Source organism: Podarcis melisellensis (genome assembly GCF_964234715.1).
Source record: "Podarcis melisellensis genome assembly, chromosome: 10".
Taxonomy (NCBI): domain Eukaryota; kingdom Metazoa; phylum Chordata; class Lepidosauria; order Squamata; family Lacertidae; genus Podarcis; species Podarcis melisellensis.
Genome location: NC_138542.1, coordinates 56,965,749 through 56,987,568, shown reverse-complemented (window position 1 = coordinate 56,987,568; position 21,820 = coordinate 56,965,749). Strand labels below are relative to the sequence as shown.

Here is a 21,820-nt window from a genome sequence, read left to right as displayed (position 1 = left end):
CACTGTGCTCCCAGAGAACATGTATTAGCCTAAAACACCATACTCCAAACCCAGTACTATGGGAACAATAGCATAGAGCTGGGGAACGGAACCTGGTGCCCTCAAGATGTTCCTGACTACAATTCCCATAACTATTGACCATTCATCATACTGGCTGAGGCTGATGGGAGCTGTTGTCCAGAACATCTGGAGGGCACCTAGTTGCCAATGTTTGGCGCAGATATTCCACAACTGCACCCAAGCCAACAGCATGACAAAACTATTCAATATGAGATAGGGCAAGAACAAGAATAGCCTATGGAAAAACACTGGGGATCCAAGAAGGGTCAAGGTTCACTCACAGATCATATGTTCCCCACCAGTATAAGTGTAGGAACAAACTGGACAGGTTGGAGAGGAGGATCACAACTAGACCCTTGTTTTTCATAAAAGGCCACACCCATTTCTGGAGCAGATGATGGCGCAGCCCCAGACTGCACAAGCGCCAATTCAAAGCATAGCAGCAAATAATCACCAGTATATCAAAGGCAAAACACAGTGAGCAATCATAGAGAAGCTTTGCCCAACCTTGTGCCTTCCAGGTGTTTTGGGCTCAGTCCCAGACAGCACAGCCAATGGTCAAGGATGATGGGAGTTACAATCCAACAACATCTGGCTGGAGAACTTTGTAGGGGCCCCATACAGCCAAGCACAACTCATCACAAATACAATGAATACGAGAGCGAGCACTAAGCACTCGATCCATAGACACAGATTGCTGAAGACTCCTGTATCAACCATTACCGAGTCACAAAGCAAGCAGATGAGCCAAGCAATAGAAAAGGGAGTCGCATTTATTTACTTACCACAGTTCTATGCCACCCATATTTATTTACTACATTTGTATACCACCCACACAGCTAAGATTTCTAGGGTGTTTACAGAGACATTAAAAATGTAAAAGGCAATCCAATCGACAACAAAAATACTTAGACCTGCTATGAAATAAATCTCAGCCGCAAAACCCATCTAAAAGCAGCATAATCACGCAGCCAAAACAATTTAAAACCAGCAGAAATCTTAGTAAGGTGGGATAGATGTACCCACTGCAATGAAAAGGCATTCACCTGGTGCAGAGAAGGGCAGGTAAGCCTCGCTGGGGAAGGCGTTCTAGAAGTGGGGTGCCACCACATAAAAGGCCCTCTCCCTACTAACCACTCATCTAACGTCACTAGATAAAAGGGCTTCTGATGACAATCTCAAGACTCAAGCAAGTTTCGGATCCTTTGAGTAACCTGGGCCCAAGCAACATGAAAAAAGAGAAAGTATGGGACCTCTGATCATAGAACTGTAGAGTTGGAAGGGACACCAAGTGCCATCTAGTCCAACCCCTGCAATCTATTGTCCAACATGGGGCCTGAACCACAACCCTGAAATCAATTCTCATTCTCTACCAACTGAGCTATACCTAGATATCAGCTATCCCTGATATTCTCTCTTCTAAAAGGTAAACTCCTATGTATCTGGAAAGGGGAATTGCATGGGAGACAGACCAGGTGAGCACACATCCAGTGAGAGAAAGAGAAAAGGAGCACAGGCTAAACTTGGTTGTAGATCAGGGATGGGGAGCCTGTGGCCCTCTCCAATCAGCCTCAACCAGCATGGCAAATCATCAGTGATGATGGGACTTGTGGCCCACCAACATCTGGAGAACCACAGGGATAGAGTCACAAGGCTGTGCTGGTTGCCAGGGTGGAAAGACCATTCACGTCTCCTTCATCCATAATCCAGTAGGTTCTACCAATTAACTTGCACCCTGCCAAGACTTTCTAATAGCACGCAAGCACCCATCTTGTGCTCCCAGGAGTGAAGCAGGGCTTCTGACAAGCATCAAGGAGACAGCAAAGCAGAGCTATTGCCGCAGCACTGAACCACTGAGCAGTTGGAAGACGCCATGTGATGCTGTCACCCACTGTATTCAACAAAAGCCTTAAGTGATGCAGCTGTGTCACTCTCCCTAGGGCAATGCGGAATGCAAGATGCAGAAAGCCCAGAACACATTTCTGAGCAAGTTAAACAGCAAGACAGAATTCCAATGGAAAAGAAAAACCAGCCCTGGAACACACACCTCAATAACCAACCCAAAGCAGGCTTTATTAAATTTTAAAATTTAATAAGCCACCCTTCCAGAGCACAACTCTCCCCTAGAATGACATACAATGAAGTTAACACTTCCAGAGTGGGAAGCCAGATGCTGAAGCCCCTCCTTCTCCCCATATGCCTCATGGCCCATGCAGCACACTCAGCAGCTAGGAAGGGGAAGGGCTGCAGCTCTAGAGCACCTGCTTTGCCTGCAGAAGGTCCCAGGATCAATCCTCAGCTTCTCCATGTGAGGCTAGGAAGGTCTCTTGTCTGAAGCTCTGGAGAACCATTGCCAGTCAGTGGACCAGTGGTACAACTCAGTATAAGGCAAGCTCCTATGCAGGAATCCAAATCAAGTGCCAATTGTGTCCATGAAGAGGAAGCTGCCGTCAGTGGCGTAGCGTGGGTTGTCAGCACCCGGGGCAAGGCAAGTAATTTGCGCCCCCTAACCCGTGGATTTGCGCCCCCTAACCTTAACCCCCCAATGTTGCGCCCGGTGCGGCCGGCCCCCCCTGCACCCCCCACGCTACGCCACTGGCTGCCGTATAACAAGTCAAGCGGGAGGTAGCAAGGCATAAATCCAGAAGCTTCAGCATGCAAACCCAATGCTGTCCTACAGAGCTGGTGTCTCTTTCCCATTGTCCCTCCCAAACTAGGCTACATAGCCAGATGAAGACGAGGAGTTTGGATTTGATATCCCACCTTTCACTCCCTTTAAGGAGTCTCAAAGCGGCTAACATTCTCCTTTCCCTTCCTCCCCCACAACACACACTCTGTGAGGTGAGTGGGGCTGAGAGACTTCAAAGAAGTGTGACTGGCCCAAGGTCAACCAGCAGCTGCATGTGGAGGAGCGGAGATGCGAACCCGGTTCCCCAGATTGCGAGACTACCGCTCTTAACCACTACACCACACTGGCTCAGAGACCCAAAGCGTCAAACAAAAAGAGTGTGATCCAGCAAACAAGGCATGACGCCAGCCAAGTCCACAGCAGGCTACAAAGATACCATTGGCCAGGCTGAATGAGACTGATGGGAGTTGGCATCCAACAACATCTGGGCAGTAGGAGGGGAGGTCTTCCCTTCCTGCTGTAAGGACACTAGAGCTCTCGGTACAGGTGGAAGGAATCCTCAGCATCAGTTTTTAAAAAGGTAAACCTCTTCCTTTGACCCTAGAGCAGGCCCTTGAGGCCTTTTTCGGTAGCCCTCAGCAACATCTGACACCCCCTCAGCCCTTACACTGCCTTCCCAAAGTTGGGTAGGTGAGGCACTGGGCTTTTAGAAGGAGGCGTGAGGGTTCTGACAGGGCCCTAGAGTTGCCCTGTCGCCTTCCCAAGGCCCAGTTAGGGCTTTCATAGCTTTGGAATGGAGGTGGGAGGGCTGGGATGTGTGTCAAATTTTGGCCTCGCTCCCCCCCACACCACCCAACGTGCAACAAGGCAGTGTGCAGCCTACAGGTTCCGTGTCAAAGCATTCGTGCAGCCTACTTGGTATAAAAAGTCGGACTGCCCTGCCCTAGAGAGTCACTGCCAGCCAAAGTAGACAATACGGGGCTAGACCAATACGCAGACCTTGCCTGGTATAAGGCAGTTTTCTGTCTCTCAAATGCTACCTAGAGTCTAAACTTACTGCTCACCGAAACAATTTGCAAGTGCAGTCAAGGATGGAGGCAGCAGGCAAAAATGAAAGTTAAAAGAGTGCTAATAATCCTATGTGCTACTTGCACTGATGAATTATTCACTTATGTATTCAAATATGTATAGGCCATTTGTTGTAGTTTATGCATCTAAATGTTGTTGTTTTTTTACATTAATAAATATGGAAAAACAGTCTGATCTAGCTTATGTCAGATTCCAGTTAACATCCCACCTTTTGACTGTGGCTCAGTGGCAGAACACTTGCTTTGCATGCAAGTTCAATCCCTGGGATCTCCAGGTAGAACTGGGAAGTGCTGCCAGTCAGTGTAGACAATATTGAGCTAGATGGACCAATGATCTCACATGGTGTAAGGGCAGCTTCCTATGTTCCTTACAGACCAAGCGTCAACCACAGGGAGGTACTAAAGCTGAAGAAAAGAGACTCAGAGGCCAAGACGAAAGAAGACGAAAGAAAGGCAAATCAGTTAGCTTGAGACGTTTTTCATCCCAGGCATACAGCCATATAGATCAATGGAAAGGGGGGGAGCACTACGGCTGCATAAACCTCTGGCCTTAAACTCCAGAGGGGGCACCACCCCAAAGGAAAAAAGCCTGGGGGTAAAAGCAGGAAAAGCATCAGCATATTTACAACCAGTTAGGAAACCCTTCTTGGCTCAGCAGTGAGGCTGGAATTTGTAGCTTTGCATAGCTAAAGTTCACCCAGCAACCAAGAAAGCATCTTATCCCCACAGGGAAAGGCTGAACTGCGTTCTAAGCCTGCTCCAGTGGAGGCAAAGAGGAGCAAAGAACTGGCTCAGAAGGAATACCAGCCACAGGGATGCTTCCAATACTAATCCTACTCAGAGTAGGCCTATCTGTGTTCTTGGAAAGGGCCAACTTGGATTCATCATTTTCAGTGAATCTGCTCTGCGTAGGGCTAGCACTGGATACAAACCCTGGCCAGCACCACAGGAAATACTTGGAAAGGCAGAGCACAATCAACTTTCCAGCAGACTTTATGGCCCAGGATTCAGCTAGGAAAGTTGCCAGGACTAGCCGTGGGAATGACTGCTGCGCCAGGGGGCAAAGACTGTGCTCAAATGAGCCTGGGAGAAAGAAGAACTCAGAGAGGTGAATCACGGAATCAAGACAACTGCAGAGATGGAAAGGACCCCAGGGTCACCTGGTCCAACCAGAGGTGGTAAGATGGGCACAGGAACATTTACCACCTGAGCAAAAAACTACATGCACACACAGCATCCCTGTGGTTCTTTGCTCTATCCCAAAACAGAAGAGAGAATTCATCAGTGTTCTTCAACTCCCCTCCCTCCCTATATGCTCACCCACTGTCAACATTTTTTAAATCTAAGTTCCTCAGGGAAGGGACTCATTTCCCCCCTCCCGGTAAAGTCCATTCAGCATTGCCTGCCCTGGGATGTAAGAGTAAGAGTTAAGCAGCAGTATCCTTTCCCCTACGGAGTTAGGACTACTCCCCACCCGACTTTCAAAACTAGCTTCCTCTCCCCCAGGCATGTGCAGAGCGCTTTCACTTCTCCCCAACTGCCTCCCACAGTCTGGGGCGGAATGGAACTCCTGAGACGTAGACAGGGCTGGTTTTGGCGAGAAGCGCGCCCGCTCCCCTAGGCATGTGCAGAGTGCTTTTGCATCCCCCTCCGGGAGGCCAGGTTCGCGGCTCCCGTCTCCTGGGCGCTGCGCGGTTTTATGGAAGAAGGGCACCCGCTCGGCGCCCACTTACTTGAAGGTGAGGACGCAGAGCGGGCGGTAGGACTTGTGGCTGGTGTTCTCGGCCATGCCCTTGCCCCAGAAGTCGTTCCCGAAGGCGGCCGCCACGGGGGCCGCCGCCCGCGCGTCCGGGTTGTTGACGATCGCCCACACGTCGTCGTGCACGAACTCGCCGCGCAGGGAGTTCAGGTAGCAGAGAGCCGCCAGCAGCGCCGCGCCCGCCCCGGCTCCCCAGCGCCCGGCCCGGGCAGCCCGGCGCGGAGGCGGCTGCGGCTGGCGCAGAGGCGCTCGTGATTCCCTGCTGCTCCGGCCGCCTCCCGCCGCCGCCGCTGCCGCCCCCATCCCGCGGCCGGGCTAGCTGCCTTCTTCCTGCGCAGCGGCAGCGACGTCGGCGGCGTCGAGGCATCCCCAGCTCAGCGCCTCCTCGCCTTCCCTCCACGCCGGCATGGCGCCAGAGGAGAGCAGCCGCGAGCCGGAGCTGCTTCGGAGGCTGCCCGCTCGCGTTCTGCCGCTGCTCCGCCGGCCCAGCTGCAAATAAACAGCCGCCGCCTCCCCTCGCCATCCCTCCCTCCCTCCGTCCCTCCCCCGCAGCACGCATGCTCCCTCCAGCCGGGGAGGCTTCCCTCCCCCGCCCGCCCAGAAGCTGGGTTCTCCTGGTGGGGTGGAAGGGGAGGGGAACAATCCTCTCCCTCCCGTGCATAGGGGCAGGCTCCCTGGGGGACCGAGCACCCGCATCAAGGGGCCGGGCACCCACAAATCTCGCCGCCAGGGCCATGCACGCTGCAGGGCACCCACAGCCCCGGGCACCCACGGTTGCCGTGCCAAGCTGGCACTTTGACTCCCGTGCGCCCTGTATGGCCACATGCACCCCCTCCCGCTCAAGCCCAGGGTTTGCGGCGCGCTCCCCGCCCCAATTTCTTTCCATCAAGCGTTCCTGCGCCGGTGATTGAACTCAAACAGGGCAATGCAAGCAATAATAATAATGAAATCTGCATTAGTTTGTAAGTAATTGTTTTCTCAAGGAAATGAATGGGATGTTCCAGGATGCTGATTCCCAAATGTCAGCTTTTCTTGTTGACTTTTGGTTTCCCCCTCCCCCCTCTAATGAAAGGGATGACAGTGCACGCTCAAAGAACATCCGAAGAGTTCTGCTAGGTTGGGCCAGTCGCCTAACTGGTCCAGCATCCTCCTCTCGCAGCTGCCAACCAGATGCCGCTGGGAAGGAGGCAAGGAGGACCTCAGGGCAACAGCACTCGCCCCTCCTGCAGGTAGGATTCAGAAGCATAGTGCTTCCCACAGCGGAGGTAGAGCAAGCATATGCAAACTTGGCCCTCCAGAGGTTTTGAGACTACAACTCCCATCATCCCTGATTTCTGGTCCTGTTGGCTAGGGATGATGGGAGTTGTAGTCCCAAAACATATGGCGGGCCGAGTTTGCCTATGCCTGAGCATAGCCATCAGGGCTAATAGCCATGGAGCCTTATCCTCCACAAATTTATGTCATCCTCTTTTAAAGCCATCCAAAGATGGCTTTCTTTTTTGTTGCTTTTTGTGGGGGTGAATTCCATAAATTACACCCTGTCCGTAATTTTGGGCTGCCCTGATTCTTCCAACATTCAGCTTAATTCCCTGTTCATTCAGCTTATGGTCAAAATGGCTCCGTTGACTTTTTGGAGAATTATAGAATTATAGAATTGGAAGGGACCCCAAGGGTCATCTAGTCCAGCCCCCTCTTAGGGGCCCAAGAGTACTTGAGGGTTGTGCTCTAGCTGGACCATAAAGAAGGCTGTTCGCCAAAGAATTGATGCTTTTGAATTATGGTGCTGGAGGAGAGTCTTGAGGGTCCCAAGGACTGCAAGAAGATCAAACCTATCCATTCTGAAGGAAATCAGCCCTGAGTGCTCACTGGAAGGACAGATCCTGAAGCTGAGGCTTTAATACTTTGGCCACCTCATGAGAAGAGAAGACTCCCTGGAAAAGACCCTGATGCTGGGAAAGATTGAGGGCACAAGGAGAAGGGGACGACAGAGGATGAGATGGTTGGATAGTGTTCTTGAAGCTACCAGCATGAGTTTGACCAAACTGTGGGAGACAGTGGAAGACAGGAGTGCCTGGCATGCTCTGGTCCATGGGGTCACGAAGAGTCAGACATGACTAAACGACTAAACAAAAAAAAAGGGACTGCCACAGCCATACTGACAGGTAAATATAGGAAGCTGCCTTATACTGAGTCAGACCATTGGTCCATCTAGCCCAGTTTTTCCTACACTGAACGGCAGCAGCTTTGCAGGATTTCCAACTGGGGACTTCCCTAGTCAAACCTGGAGATGTCGCAGACCAAGGCAAGGCAGATGCTCTACCACTGAGCTTTCACCCTTCCCCTAATAATAGTCCAAAGTTTCTAAACATCACCAGGTTAGGGAAGGTGGTGTAGATTGATGGCAGCAGCTCTCCAGGGCCATGGGCAGAAAGCTCTTTCCTATCAGCTGCTATCCTGATCCTTTTACATGTCCAGCATGTGCTTTTACCATAGAACCACAATCGTGCTCCAAAGGGGCTTATGTACTGCCAGAAAACCAAATCTGGAGAACGCAATCCCTGACAAAGCACAAAATACAAATAAATGAATGAAGCTGAGGTCTAGATAACCATAATATTGCTCTGTAAAGTATATATGCAAGAATTTAAACCTATATCAAAACACAATCTATGGCTGATAGCCAATAGGATGGATATGCAATAATAGGTGAGTAAATCTCGTGTGGGCTTATGCCATTTCTATGCAAACACAGTGTGCTATCTCACATGAACAAAAGCATTGTTGGTCCAAAGTCCTGAAACACATCGATTCCAAAAGCTGCACGCTAAGTGGCTTGCCAGTGTGGGGTAGTGACTAGGGCCTGGAGGACCTGGGTTCAAATCCCTGCTTGGTCATGAAACTCACTGGGTGACCTTGGGCCAGTCACTGCCTCTCAGCCTATCCTACCTCACAGGGTCATTGCGGGAATTAAATGAAGGGGAGAACCATGTACAGCACCTTGCTTGGAAGGAAAGGAGGCATAGGAACACTATTAGTAAATAAACCCATTTTGACTCTGAAGAGTGTTGTTTAGAGAGTGCTGTTTAGAGAGATTATTCAGTTTATGTACACAGAATCCATTTGGGAATGTAGTTTCTCATACAGTATGTTCACAGAGGCGTACCCCTATGCACCTACAAAAGAATAAAAGACTGGAAGAGAAAGAAATAACACAAATGCTTCTTTTTAAAAAGTTTTTGAAGAGTGCGAGAGAACTTCAATTGCAGCTCTTACAAATTGGCATATATAGAGATTGCTGTAAAGAAAAACCTAGGAAGAAGGAGGGGGGAAGATAGGTATTGAGAGTTTTCTTAGAAGAGGTGAGCACTGCGACATGATGCATATCAAGAGGTAAAGAATTATAAATGGAAGGATAGGTGAAAGAGAACCTGCACAGAAGCAAAAGAGAATGAACTGCAAAACAAGGAGAGGACAAGATTGAAAAACAGCGGGGAGGGCAGGAGTGTGAGGTTATTTCAGAGGCAGAAGATGGCTGCAACAAAGGATAGAACAGGTAACCACTGTCAAGTGAATCAAAACAGGAAGCAGATTAACTACTAATGCACACGACATGCTGTTTTTCATAAGGTTAAGCAATGGAAATTCTGGATTTTATCTTGGAAGATGCTTCACACAGTAATTTCAGTGTGGTGATAGAATCTGAGCCAGTCATCCTGGGTAGTTTGTCACATGTCCAAAGGCTGTAAATTACGTTGTTTTCAATCTAATTATGTGTTAGGAGCTAAAGCTTTCACCTATGGAAATACAAAATTCTGGTAACTGATGGGTGCAGGGGGGAATTCAGTGACTTCTGGATGAGCCCAGCACAGAAATGGTCTATTTACCTAATGTTTACTTTCGGTGTCAATTTTATTGACATCCTATGTTTCCATATAGGCCCGTGGTGATTTACATCAAAGTGACAAAAATAGTGCAAAAATCATAAAGCAATTAGCCTATGACATCTCAGTAGCTAACACAAATTCATAAATAAGACAAGATGGAAATATTAATATATTAGTGAACAACAACCCACTCAACTATTCATCAAAGCATGTAATTCATAGTTACCAGATCATAACATTTCAAAATAACTTGAAAGCATAAACAAACAAATCTTCTATCGGGCCAAGAAATGCCCAATCAAGTTGTACAAAGTGTACAAATTAAAAAATACAAATAGTATTTATTTGTCTGGCCAAAGTCATTAAAAAACCCCACAAAAAACACTTGTCAGGTGGTATTTAACTCATTTAGGTTTTGTGCTAACCTGGCCATTGTTCCATCTAGCCTAATACTGTACTGTACTGTACTGTACTGTACACCAATTCATAGAGACTCTCCAGGGTTGCGGGGGGGGGGGGGACCTTGGAACAGATTTAGGAAAGGAACAGTGGGAAAGGAAGCCCCTTTGTGCAGGGAAAATTGTACCTGTACTAATAGTGGGTCAACATTCTACAGCTAGATGTGCTTTTTGGGGCTGATTATATGCATAACCTTAAGGTCGTCATATTTCAAAAAGTGAAAATCTGGATACAAAAGCTCTTTTTTGCCATATGTCCAGATTTTCCAGGCTGTTTGGACTATTTCCACCCAGACACTGATTCCGGCTGCAGTTTTCCGGGTATGTCCAGGAAATTCTGTACTGTATTCTGCAGTATTATATTCAGAAAAATAGTTAAACCCAAATCACTTGTGCCTTTTTCTTCTAGTGAGGACATGTGGTGAACCATTCAGACCACCGCAATATCAGTCATGAGATCAATTTTTATATTTCAGCTTCGAATCCACACCATGTAATGACATGAGCTGGTCTTTGCTTTCAAAACAGGAACCCAGGAACACTGAATCAGATACTAGCCCATCTAGCACAGTACTGCCTGCACTGACTATCAGCAGCTCTCCAGGGTTTCAGATAGAGTCTTTCCCAATCCTATCTGGAGATGCCAAGGATTGAACCTGTGACCTTCCACGTGTAAATCATCTGCTCTATCGCTGAGCTACAAGCCCTTGCTCAAATGAATGTGATTAGTGCAAAGCTTTAATTCCAAGTCAGATTTGCACCAGAAATCTGTAGAATCTGTAGAAATCAACATTCCCCTGAACACTAAGCTTGTTCAGCCGTATTCAAGTGTCTCACTTTCAAAAACCAACTCAGTAAACATGTGTCTGTCCTTTGTTGTATTTCCATGACCCCGTTTTTTTATGAAATTCTGGGCAAAAATGCTTACAGCGTTATCAACCAATGATGTGTTGCTAGCATTATGGAGACAGGTCAGGATTTCCACAGCAACACCGGCTGGCAAAGAAACCTGATTCAGTCCACATATGGACCTACTTAAGCTTTCATTCCTTTAAAATATAATGTGTCTAGTATTTAAATAAAGTTTATAGAACTTGACTTGGGAGTGGAAAGTGGGTGGGAAGGAGGCAAAGTGGGAAACATGCTGGAGGCTGGTCCGTCAGGATTTCATCTTATAATCGGTTCATTTGGAAACACCTGGTAAATGAGGCAATCAAATTTGGCCTCAAAGCAACCCCCACCAAAAAAAGCAAGCAATAAGAATTATAAAATCCCAGTCAGCAGAGTCAACAAAAAGAAAGAAAAACAGCAGCCCTAGGGCATTTATGATCATGACAATTATATTTAAATTTTATACCTTGCCCTGGCTTAGAGGAGTTTGCAGCATTGGAAGGAATGTGAAAGCATACTTAAAGTGTGTCTGTGTTGCTCATTATAAAAATACTCATTATAAAAAAGTTAGTATGAAAAATTGTGCACCAACACTTCGGATATTATAAAATGGATAGCTCAAGGTATACAGTGGTACCCCAGGTTAAGTACTTATGGTAATTCGTTCCGGAGGCCTGTACTTAACCTGAAACTGTTCTTAACCTGAAGCACCACTTTAGATAATAGGGCCTCCTGCTGCTGCCGCACCGCCGTAGCACGATTTCTGTTCTCATCCTGAAGCAAAGTTCTTAACCTGAAGCACTATTTGTGGGTTAGCGGAATCTGTAACCTGAAGTGTATGTAACCCGAGGTACCACTGTACACAAAACACATAAGATAAATATGCCTGGTTCATACTCAAGGGAATTGGTGTCTGTCGCTAAGCGCTACAGAATGTGACAAAGTGTAGCAGGCATTGGGAGCTGGCTTTTATATACAGCAGAGGTGGGGAACCAAAGGCCCAAGAGCCAAAAATGGCCTTCAGAAAACTCCTTAGGCCACACCCCCTTGCTGGCCCCAATTTTCACTGAGGGTTTTAGCCTCTTGCTTGTATGGATGGAGGGTAGAGAAGTATACAAATAAATGTAGAAACCAGCCTACTGCACCTCACTTTCATTGCACTGCCTCTGGTCCTGCTCACCACTGGCAGATGGCCCCCAGAAGGTTTCATGGAAGGAAATGGAGGTCTTGGACTGGAAAACATTTCCCACCACTCATACACGGGAACACTGGCTGAAGCTGCTGGAGAGATGCATATAGAACTTAACCCTCTCCATGCATTCAAAATGCATTCTGCCCAAAATTGATCCGTATATACAGTATGTTTAAAGGCTTGGGGAAGGCCCCCACCTGGCATCACCTGCAGCCTCAGCATGTTGCGACAAGATCTGAAAGGGGGATTTAGTTATCCTCGTGGAGGTGTGATGGCTTTGAATGATATCCAAGGCTCAGAGACAGAGGAGGATCAGTCAAGGGCTGATTCACCACCAGCTGGAGAACAGAACCAGGTTCCTGATACTGAATTTAAGTGGATGACTATGAATCTTAGGTTCTTGCTTCCATGATGGCTGTGTACTACCTCAAATGCCAGACTCAATACCAGCTGCTGGGGTGAGTGCTGATGTTCTCATGCCATACTTTCAGGCTTTCCCAGCAGCATATGTTTGGCCACTGGGAAGGCAAGGTGGGTCTTTGGCTTGATCCAGTACAGCTGCTCTTATTTTCTTAACATGTGGCCTAAGCCCTGATCTTCACAGAACTATCACGCCCCCTCCTCAGCTGAGCTCAGTTCATCAAAGAGTCAGCCCCCTCCTATTCCACAATGCCAGTCCAACAGTGCATGGGCAGAAGCCATGGGGAAGAGGAGAAATGCTCAGCTTCAAACCAGGCTTTAAGAAGCCACACACCTCAGGCAGGGGTGGTGGTGCCTTGTCAACTTCCATCTTTCTCTGGAGCAAGTTGCGCACATGGAGCTATCCAAGGTGCTGAGACTTTGGCTTCCTTGCTCTTTGGGTTCCAACTGAGGTCAAGAGCTCCAGTTGCCCAGGGCTCCTGAATTAATGGAGGAAGGTCTGTGAGTGTGGCCATGAGTTGGGGTCAGGCATTCTCTCAATGGGTGGAGGTTGAAGGGTGGTGCCAGGTGACTGAGCAAGTGCAGTGCTAGATGTGGCCGGTGACCCAGACCTGCTACCCTCTAATTGCACAGAGCCTCTTTATGTGGAATAATGTAAATCTTCCAATGCAAAATGAGATAAGGCAGCCCATTCCCACCACAGTCGTGTTGCCTCTCCACCTCCCTTTTGCTGTATGGCACACCCAAAGCACAGCAGTTTACAGCAGGTTCAGGAGAGAGGTGAATTACAGTGATGGGGAAAGACTATGCTGCAAAAGTCATTTCTGCTTTGTCTCCTGAAACACTGGGTGATTTAAAGACATATAAATGCTCCCCAGTTTTTCAGATATGCCCAGTAAGCTTTTCTTACTGAACCATTTTTAAATTTTAAAAAATGCAAGATGCAATTTTTTAAAGTTGATGCTAACACTCCTACTGAAATCAAGGGGAAGTTACAGTGCAATCCTATGCCTTAAAAGTCCTTAGCACTGGCTGAATTGTGTCCAGATTGTTGGGAGTGTTAGAATGCATCTCAGCAAGACTTGTGGGTTTGCATGGGAAAGGGTAGAAAAAGAGAGGAACCCCCAAACTTCCTAGACTGTCCTTTAACCTGTGCTGACTTTCCCTGATACTCTCAGGGTTGCTGACCCCACTCCTCCCTTCTTCATCCCCCTTACCTTAGGAGAGGGGACATCTTTGTGTGTGTCTCCTGCTGAGGACAAAGATCAAGCATTGCTCTTTGTATCTCCACCCTAGTTAGATAGAACTTGGATCTTTCCTATGAGCGACATCTGCTAATTGCTGTAGATCAAACTGCCACTAAAGGAAGTGACGGGGGATTGGTGTGAAAGCTCACCATCCGAAGTACAATCTCCAGGCTGACAGCTGCTAATCTTAAGTCTCCAGTTCCCTCTCCTTCAAAGGAAACGCAACCCGTAAAGCGAGAGTGACTAGCAGAGCCACTGCCAGTCAATGTAGACAATAACTGAACTAAGTGGATCAATTGTCTGACCCAGCATAAAGCAGAGTCTGGTGATGGGCAAATCTGTCCACTTTGGTTTCTGTCTGTTTCTCTCTTTTTCCCCATCTCCACATTTCCACTTTTTTTTTTAAAGTCCTCATGAAACTTCATCAGCACTTTAGTGCAAATTTCTCCCACATTTGTATGCATTTCCCCCCCACAATATACCCATCTATTCAAAGTAATTCCCCCATATATAATTTATCTTTGTACGCTATCTACATTAATATACTCATTTTCATGCACATTTTGTTTCAGTATATACATGTACATGTTACGTGACTGGAGAACTGTATTGTAATAGTCAAGATGTGTGAATTTAAAAGGATGGCTGTGTTTCCTTTCACACATTGTTTCAGAAACCATGGGTTAGGGAGGGGTTTGCCTTTATTGTGAACGGAATCGATTCTTTTTCTCCATTCCTTGATAAGGCCCAGAAGACATGCAGAAAATGGAAGTTGAAACCGCGCTGCAATGTTAGAGTGAAGAGGTTAATAGTGCAATCCTACACAGGTCTCCTCAGATGTAAGCTCCACTGATCCCCCAGGTAACCCTGTACAGGACTGCAACCTTCAAAATGTCTTGTTATCCTATGCTATTTTTTAAAAAAACTGCTCTGAGATTGCTTTCTGTTGAAGCAAATAAATAATAAAACATGCTTAAAAGAGAAAGTGGAAGGGCTGGACTGAACTATTGATTGATTGCATTTATATCCCCACCTACCCCCTCCTCAAAGAGATCAAGGTGGCAAACATGGTTTTTTCTTCCTCATTTAATCCCCACAACAACGTAGGTTAGGCTGAGAGGCAGTGACTAGCCCAAGGTCGCCCAATGAGCTTCATGGCCAAGCAGGGATTTGAACCCTTGTCTCCCGGGTCCTAGTCCAATACTCTAACCGCTATACCACACTGGCTTTATAGGAACAACTGGGCTAAAAGATGCTGCTCTGACTTTCTCCACCAAGCAGCAAGAGACACAAGGCAATTCAATATTTTAAAAATTGTCATCCTCCTGCAGCACAAAAGCCAGGGAAAGCCTCTTTTTGCTAACGCCCACCGTCCCCCTCCAATGTACAGAAAAAATCCTTTAACGGCAAAGAAGAGTAATTTATCACTGGAAACTGATGGTATTACAGGCGCATTTGCCCATCCCATTACATTTTAATTCTTAGGCCACCCACTTCCCAAACCATGCTAATATTTCTTGTACATAAATGCCAGCTGGAGAAAAGTAGTGGTTTAGGAGGCAAGGCTGTTGAGCCCTAGGACAGGGTTCAATGCAGAGATCAGCACACAGAGATACGCACGTCTGGCCTGGCAAGGCCTTAAAAACTGAGATGAACACACATTGACTCATTTGAAATTGTTGCCTGCAGAGAAACAACAACAACAAAAGATTCATGACAGCTTTGGGCCATTTTATTTTATTTTTTTTATACACCTGCTTCACCTCTTAACACCTGCTTGAAAGACTCTGTGTGTGTGTGTGTGTGTGTGTGTGTGTGTGTGTGTGTGTGTGTGTTAACCTAATAAATGATTAGTACAGCTGCTATTGGATTAGCCAGAGGGAATTCCCATTTCAGCTTGGTTTGAAAACAAAGCTGCTGCCCATTCAGCTATGAGAGCTCTACCCTACCTTACATCTTTGGGAGAGCAATGAGTTTGACTGAATTAACAGCAGCCACATCTAGGGAGGGGCTTAAGGAATTTAATCTTTGCACATTCAGATGTGAACTGACTTGATCTACACCTTCCGGACTAATACACAGATCGGAACATCACTAGCTATTGGCTTTTGCAGTTCTCCAAATGTTGGGACACAGCCCTTGGCTACAGAAACTTATCCAAACATGCTTTGGAATGCATATTCTGAGAGATAACATGTTTAAAAATATATATTTAAATTTTATTGAGGATTAAATAATAAAAAACACCAACATCGCTGGTTATTGTGGAAATGGAATGCAATAAACTTAGAAGTTAGCACTTGTGAAGGAGACTGGAAAAAGACTGATTCATCCAGCCCTAGTTGCATCCACCCAAAAAAAGGCCTTAAAAATAGATTAATTGCTTTTAAAAAAATCAAGGATCAGCCAGAAACTGTATGGCTTTATGCTCCTTTATTATTAGCAGTAGTACTGGCATTATTTAAACTTATTAGTTGCTTACAGATAGGTAGCCGTGTTGGTCTGCCATAGTCAAAACAAAAAAATTTCCTTCCAGTAGCACCTTAAAGACCAACTAAGTTAGTTCTTGGTATGAGCTTTCGTGTGCATGCACACTTCTTCAGATACACATCTGAAGAAGTGTGCATGCACACGGAAGCTCATACCAAGAACTAACTTAGTTGGTCTTTAAGGTGCTACTGGAAGGATTTTTTGTTGTTGTTTTTATTAGTTGCTTGTTTCCTAAATGGTATCCAATCAATTTACATTTAAAAACATAAACACATTGTATTATACTGAGGAAAGAAAAATGTGTATAAAACATTGCTTTTCATATAACACAAAAAAAACCAGGAAGCTTTGGCAGCACTCTAACAATAAAACAGAATCAGCTCAGTCCATCCTAGGCCTGGAGGGAAAGGTAAATCTCTAGCTGGTGCCAAAAAGATGTCAGTGAAGGTCTGAAGCGGACCCTACTGAGGAGAGCATTTCACAGATGAGGAATCACCACTGAGAAGGCTCTCTTTGTGCTATAGCTCTGCATCAGATTGGAGAGGAGTGTTAACTTATTCCTAATGCTCTAATGCCGCCAATTTGCTTGTCCACAGAATTGGCTGCCTTTTGCATCTCTGTGAGAATTCATGCTCACAACTTACTTTTTTAAAATACAGATACACATCTAGATCACTGACTCATGCAGAAATACAGGGATGGAGTGGTCTCCTCTCAGACTGAGTCACTCTTAACATTTAAAATAAAGCTTTTAGACTGTAGGAAGCTGAATACTTTTTTCCCCATTATGGCAAATATTGCCTCTGTTAGCAACAGTGGCGGAGGAAGAGGAATGGGGGGGGGAGCACACTGCCCTCGGCAGCGCAATCCCAGTGGGGTGCCATTGTGGCTGCCCCCACCCGTGCTGGGCACCACGCCCCTGCAGGTGGCCGCCACACCCCCAGGACGCGCACCAGCCATGCCCCACCTGCTCCCCGCCCCCCGGTGCTGGAGCATGAAGCTCCACCACTGGTTAGCAAAAATGTAGCACCCTGCTTGTGGTTAACGCTTAGCTGGAATGAAATATTCAACGCAGCAACAGAGAAATTAAAATAATAATTTATTTGTCAGACAAATAAATGAGAGGCTCAGTGGTATATGGTTACCAAGCTCTGGCCTGCCTCCTGCCATTATGGCCAGCACTTATATTCCCTTAATCCAGCCCCCTTTGCTCCTCCTGGGCTGCCTCTGTTCAATCAGCCTGGTTGGATTTCCTATTGGCTGATTGCTATAACTAATCACAAAAAGATACACCCATATCCTCCTATCCTTATAAGGGAGACAAAGAGCTATATATTTGACATATAAGTAATAATATATCTTACATGGAATCTTAATTACCAGCTCACCTCTTGCCCTATTGCCTTCTAAAACAAATGTTTAATCTTACATTTTTATGTTCAACAGATGTCAAGGATCTTGAGTTCACATCAACATTGAAAGATCTCCTTCATTTGAGGGTCTTTTAAACAAATGCCTGACAACTATATATCAGAAGTGTTCGATGGCGTCTCCTGTCTGGCAAGGGGGGGCTAGGCTCATTTGCCCCTCTGGTCTCCTATTGCAATATGACTCTATGAATCTAGCATTTCTTAAATCCTTTGCATAATTACATTTAAGCCAATATATTTAAGCTAATATATTTCATACATTATCATATATAGCTTTTTAGAAGGATAAATCTCCTCAAAGTAAAAGGAAGGAACAGTTTACAGCCTCAAAATAAAAAGTGAAGAAAAAGTCTCTTCCCCTGTTTACACTCCCCCCCTTCTCCAGCCAGTTGTTTTTCAAAACCATTTGCTCTTGGCCTTTCAACCTTAGGAAGAAGATATGGCTCATTTTACTGGGAGGCACATTGGTATTATTTTACTATTTACCCATTCTTAATAGTGTTTTTTCAGCCTTGGGGCAGCATATGTAATTTCCCATCAATGGGGCCCTCTTGTCTTAGGAGAAAACCTCTTGCCAAGGTTTTTTTTCTGCCTGGCATGAAACCTTTGAAAATCTAAGCCCATTTAATTTAGGAACCTGATCAAGATATAAGCCAATATAAGTCTTGATTAAAAATGCAGTCTATATTCAGATGCCACAAAAGCTCACACTTTTTAAATTTTATTGGGGGGCGGGATATAACTACCCTCTGAACATGTAAACTGGCCTCTGCATGGCACCAGTTACAACTGAATCAGGCCCACCTCTCTGAATTGCCATTTGTTCAGCATTTCAGCACAGTCCATAATTTGGTAGTTCTGTCCATCAGAAGAACATGATTGACTGATTGGTCTACTCCTATCTAAAATGGAGTCAGGATTAAAATGATGCTTCATTTCTCTTCACTTTCTTTGGTAGTCCAGAAACCTCACTTGAACTGACACGTGCTTTTGCATAGGATTCAGACTTTGACACTGGTCATCCATTTCTCAGTGTCATTTCATGAAATGTGTAGAACTGGCTTAAAATGCTAAAGAGACTCAACTGTATCCTAGGATTGCTGCAGTGTACTCTACGTGGGACTACCTTTGAAAGTGACTTGGAAACTACAACTAATCCAGAATGCAGCAGCTAGACTGGTGACTGGGAGCAACCACTGGGACCATATAACACTAAAGGATCCTAAAGGATCTACATTGGCCCCCGGTACATTTCCAAGCACAATTCAAAGCCTCAAGCCTGTAAACCTGAAGGAGCCTGTCCACCTCCATCATCCACACATAAGTCCAGCTCCGAGGCCCTTCTGGCAGTTCCCTCACTGTGAGAAGTGAAGCTAGAGGAAACCAGGGAGAGGGCCTTCTTGGTAGTGGCACCTGCCCTGTAGAATGCCCTCCTGTTAGATATCAAACAGATAAACAACTACAATTGAACCTCGGGTTACATACGCTTCAGGTTACATACGCTTCAGGTTACAGACTCTGCTAACCCAGAAATAGTGCTTCAGGTTAAGAACTTTGCTTCAGGATGAGAACAGAAATCGTGCTCCGGCGGCACAGTGGCAGCAGGAGGCCCCATTAGCTAAAGTGGTGCTTCAGGTTAAGAACAGTTTCAGGTTAAGAACGGACCTCCGGAACAAATTAAGTACTTAACCCGAGGTACCACTGTATATGATTTTTAGAAGACATCTGAAAGCAGCCATGTATAGAGAAGTTTTTAATGTATAATGTTTTACTGTGTTTTTATATTTGGTTGGAAGCTGCCCAGTCTGATGGGCAGCAAATTAATAATAAATAATAATAATAATAATTAAACCACTTGAATTACAATGGGGAAGAAAGGAAGAAAAACAGACTCTGGCTATAAATTGTACCTTAACGGTCAAATTAGCACCAGATGTATCCAGAATGGTATAAAAGGTTATTCACACTTCTCCCCCTACATTAATACATTTTAATACATTATCAATTATTAACAACAACAGGAGCAAAAATGTTAAAAACCACCTTGCACAGTATGGCTGGCAGAGTTTTTGGAATGCAAGATGAATCTTTCCGTCTAAGAAGCTGTGCAAGAGAGTTCTATATTGTTGTCTAGATTTACCTAAGCTTCTGTCGGGTTCCCTAAATAACCACCTGCTTACATCTTCACACCTAAGTGCTGTTAAGGGCACCATCGCCACTCTTGTGCCCTTAACAGCGTTAAATCTGCAGATGTAAGCAGGTAGTTATGTTATCCTCTATCCTGTGGGAAGCACTGACAGCTAATTTCTGCAGACAGAGCTGCTGTTAAAGGCATAGTTAGGCTGGGTGTTAAGACGCTGCGTCCTTGGACAGCTGCCAGGGGCCCAACAAGCTAATCCCAATTCTCTAGGGATGGCGATTCCTGTACTGGAGTAAGCACAAAGTGGTCCCCATCACAGGAACATAGGAAGGTGTTTTATACTGAATCAGACCACTGGGTCCCTCCAGCCCAGCATTGTCTACAGTAACTGGCAAAGTTCTCTCCCAGCCCTACCTAGAGATGCTAGGGACTGAACATGGGACCTTGTCCATGAAGAGCAGATGCTCTACCACCAAGCTACAGCTTTGTCCTCATCAAAGCAGAGCTTTTATTAATGCAACCACCCTCTAGCTCCTTCTCCTTATTCTGGCCAGTAAATACTTAATCCAGAAAGGGTTGATTGAGGAGTGGTTTGGCCACATCCTCCTTTAAGCAGGCAGAGACAACTCCTTTTCGCAAGGAGGCATTAATTGCCTCTGTGTCCCAGCCAGTTGTCCCTTCCCCGCTACTTTTTATCAGCCAAGAAGGGCAGCGGTGCAGAGCGCATGTAATTGCCCTGACTGATCCAAGCACCTTGTCTGCATCCTTGAGCCTTGCCAACTGAAATCCAACACAGCGGGACTAGACAGTGCTCTGGACACCCCTTGAGATTCATCCGCTGTAACAGCGGAGTCGAGATTCCAGTGGATGCAAGCGCTTTTATCCTCAAAATGTTTCGCAGAAAAGCCACAGCAAGCTATCATCGGTTCTGCCACCTGTGTTGCGTTTAACATACAGAAAATATGGCACATACGTTTTAATTATGAAAGTTTCTGTATGCTGCATGCTCGGCTTCAGTTGGCATATTGTTTTGGAAGGTGTGAATTAAGAATTTAATTGCAAACAGAATTTAATGCCTCCCCCTTTCCCTACATTTAGCTGATCCCTTAAGCTGATCCTCTCTCACACGTGGCTTAAAAAACAAGAGGGGAGCGACACAGTATGGGCTGTAGGGGACCAAAGGAGGAACAGCATCTCCAGGCAAAGGCTTAGCCAGTCCCCCTCCATTGTTTGCGAGTTGGCTTGAGCTGTTCCCAGCTGGATGCTGTTTTACCTCTGTTTTTCATCTCTGATATGTTCTCCAAGGGCTCGTTTGAAGAGAACAATTCAAACCTTGCTATTACGGTTTTGCTTTCAACTATGATTGTCGCATTAGGAAGCCAATTCGCAATCCATTTTCTCCAGAGTAGTCCTATCAAAAATCAATGGGGCTGTCCGTTGCGGTCCAAGTACAGTGATGCGACATTAGGTTTACCCACTGTGCTCTGCTGTGAGCAAAATATACAATAAAATAATTATTTCCTCCCCTCTGACTTTCCAGGTAAAATTGATCCAAGCAGTGATGCCTTGGGGAGACCACCACACTAAAACTGAACCTAGAAACAAATCTGGCAATTGGCAGCCTGGGGCACTTTGGGTTAAGAGGGATTTAACCATTGATGCAAACATTTGTTTCCTCCGCTATTGGTGGGTCTCCATTATGTAAGAAGGAAAAGGCATGATCATAAAACTCTTGTAAATGTAGCCAGGGCAGTGGGGGGACAGGACACTTCTGGCTCTTCCATGGGTTGTTTCTGAATGACCAGTTTATTGCACTTTCATCCTGATTTGCTCACTCAAAGTTTGTGAAGAGGTTAGTCAATGTTTGCTATTTATTAAACATTCATTCTGATTTGTTTGCAAGGCGGTTATGTAATGTTGCATCAAGCATTACGCCACACTTTCTAGCGCATTTCCCCATCACTTCCCTTTCTGCAAAAGTCAGTTTTGGGTGGGGGGTGGTATGTTTGTTGTGCAAGAGTGCTAACTGCAAAATCTGAATTTTCTGGTATGGTACTTTGCCCTCCGGCTGTATTTGAAAAAGAGAAGCAGGTGAACTATGTTGGTACGGAGAAGAGGGAAAGCCTCACCCA

At 45.9% G+C, this 21,820-nt stretch overlaps 1 protein-coding gene across 1 annotated transcript in view; it reads right to left on the bottom strand.

Moving 5' to 3' along the window:
- Nucleotides 1–5,970, bottom strand: part of TMTC1 (transmembrane O-mannosyltransferase targeting cadherins 1) — a 145,079-nt gene extending 139,109 nt beyond the window's left edge. Inside the window, exon 1 of the mRNA XM_081926883.1 lies at nt 5,511–5,970. Coding sequence (XP_081783009.1) covers nt 5,511–5,839 — 329 coding nt within the window. The 5' untranslated portion in view covers nt 5,840–5,970. The remainder of the gene's footprint in view (nt 1–5,510) is intronic.
- Nucleotides 5,971–21,820: the final 15,850 nt, after the last annotated feature.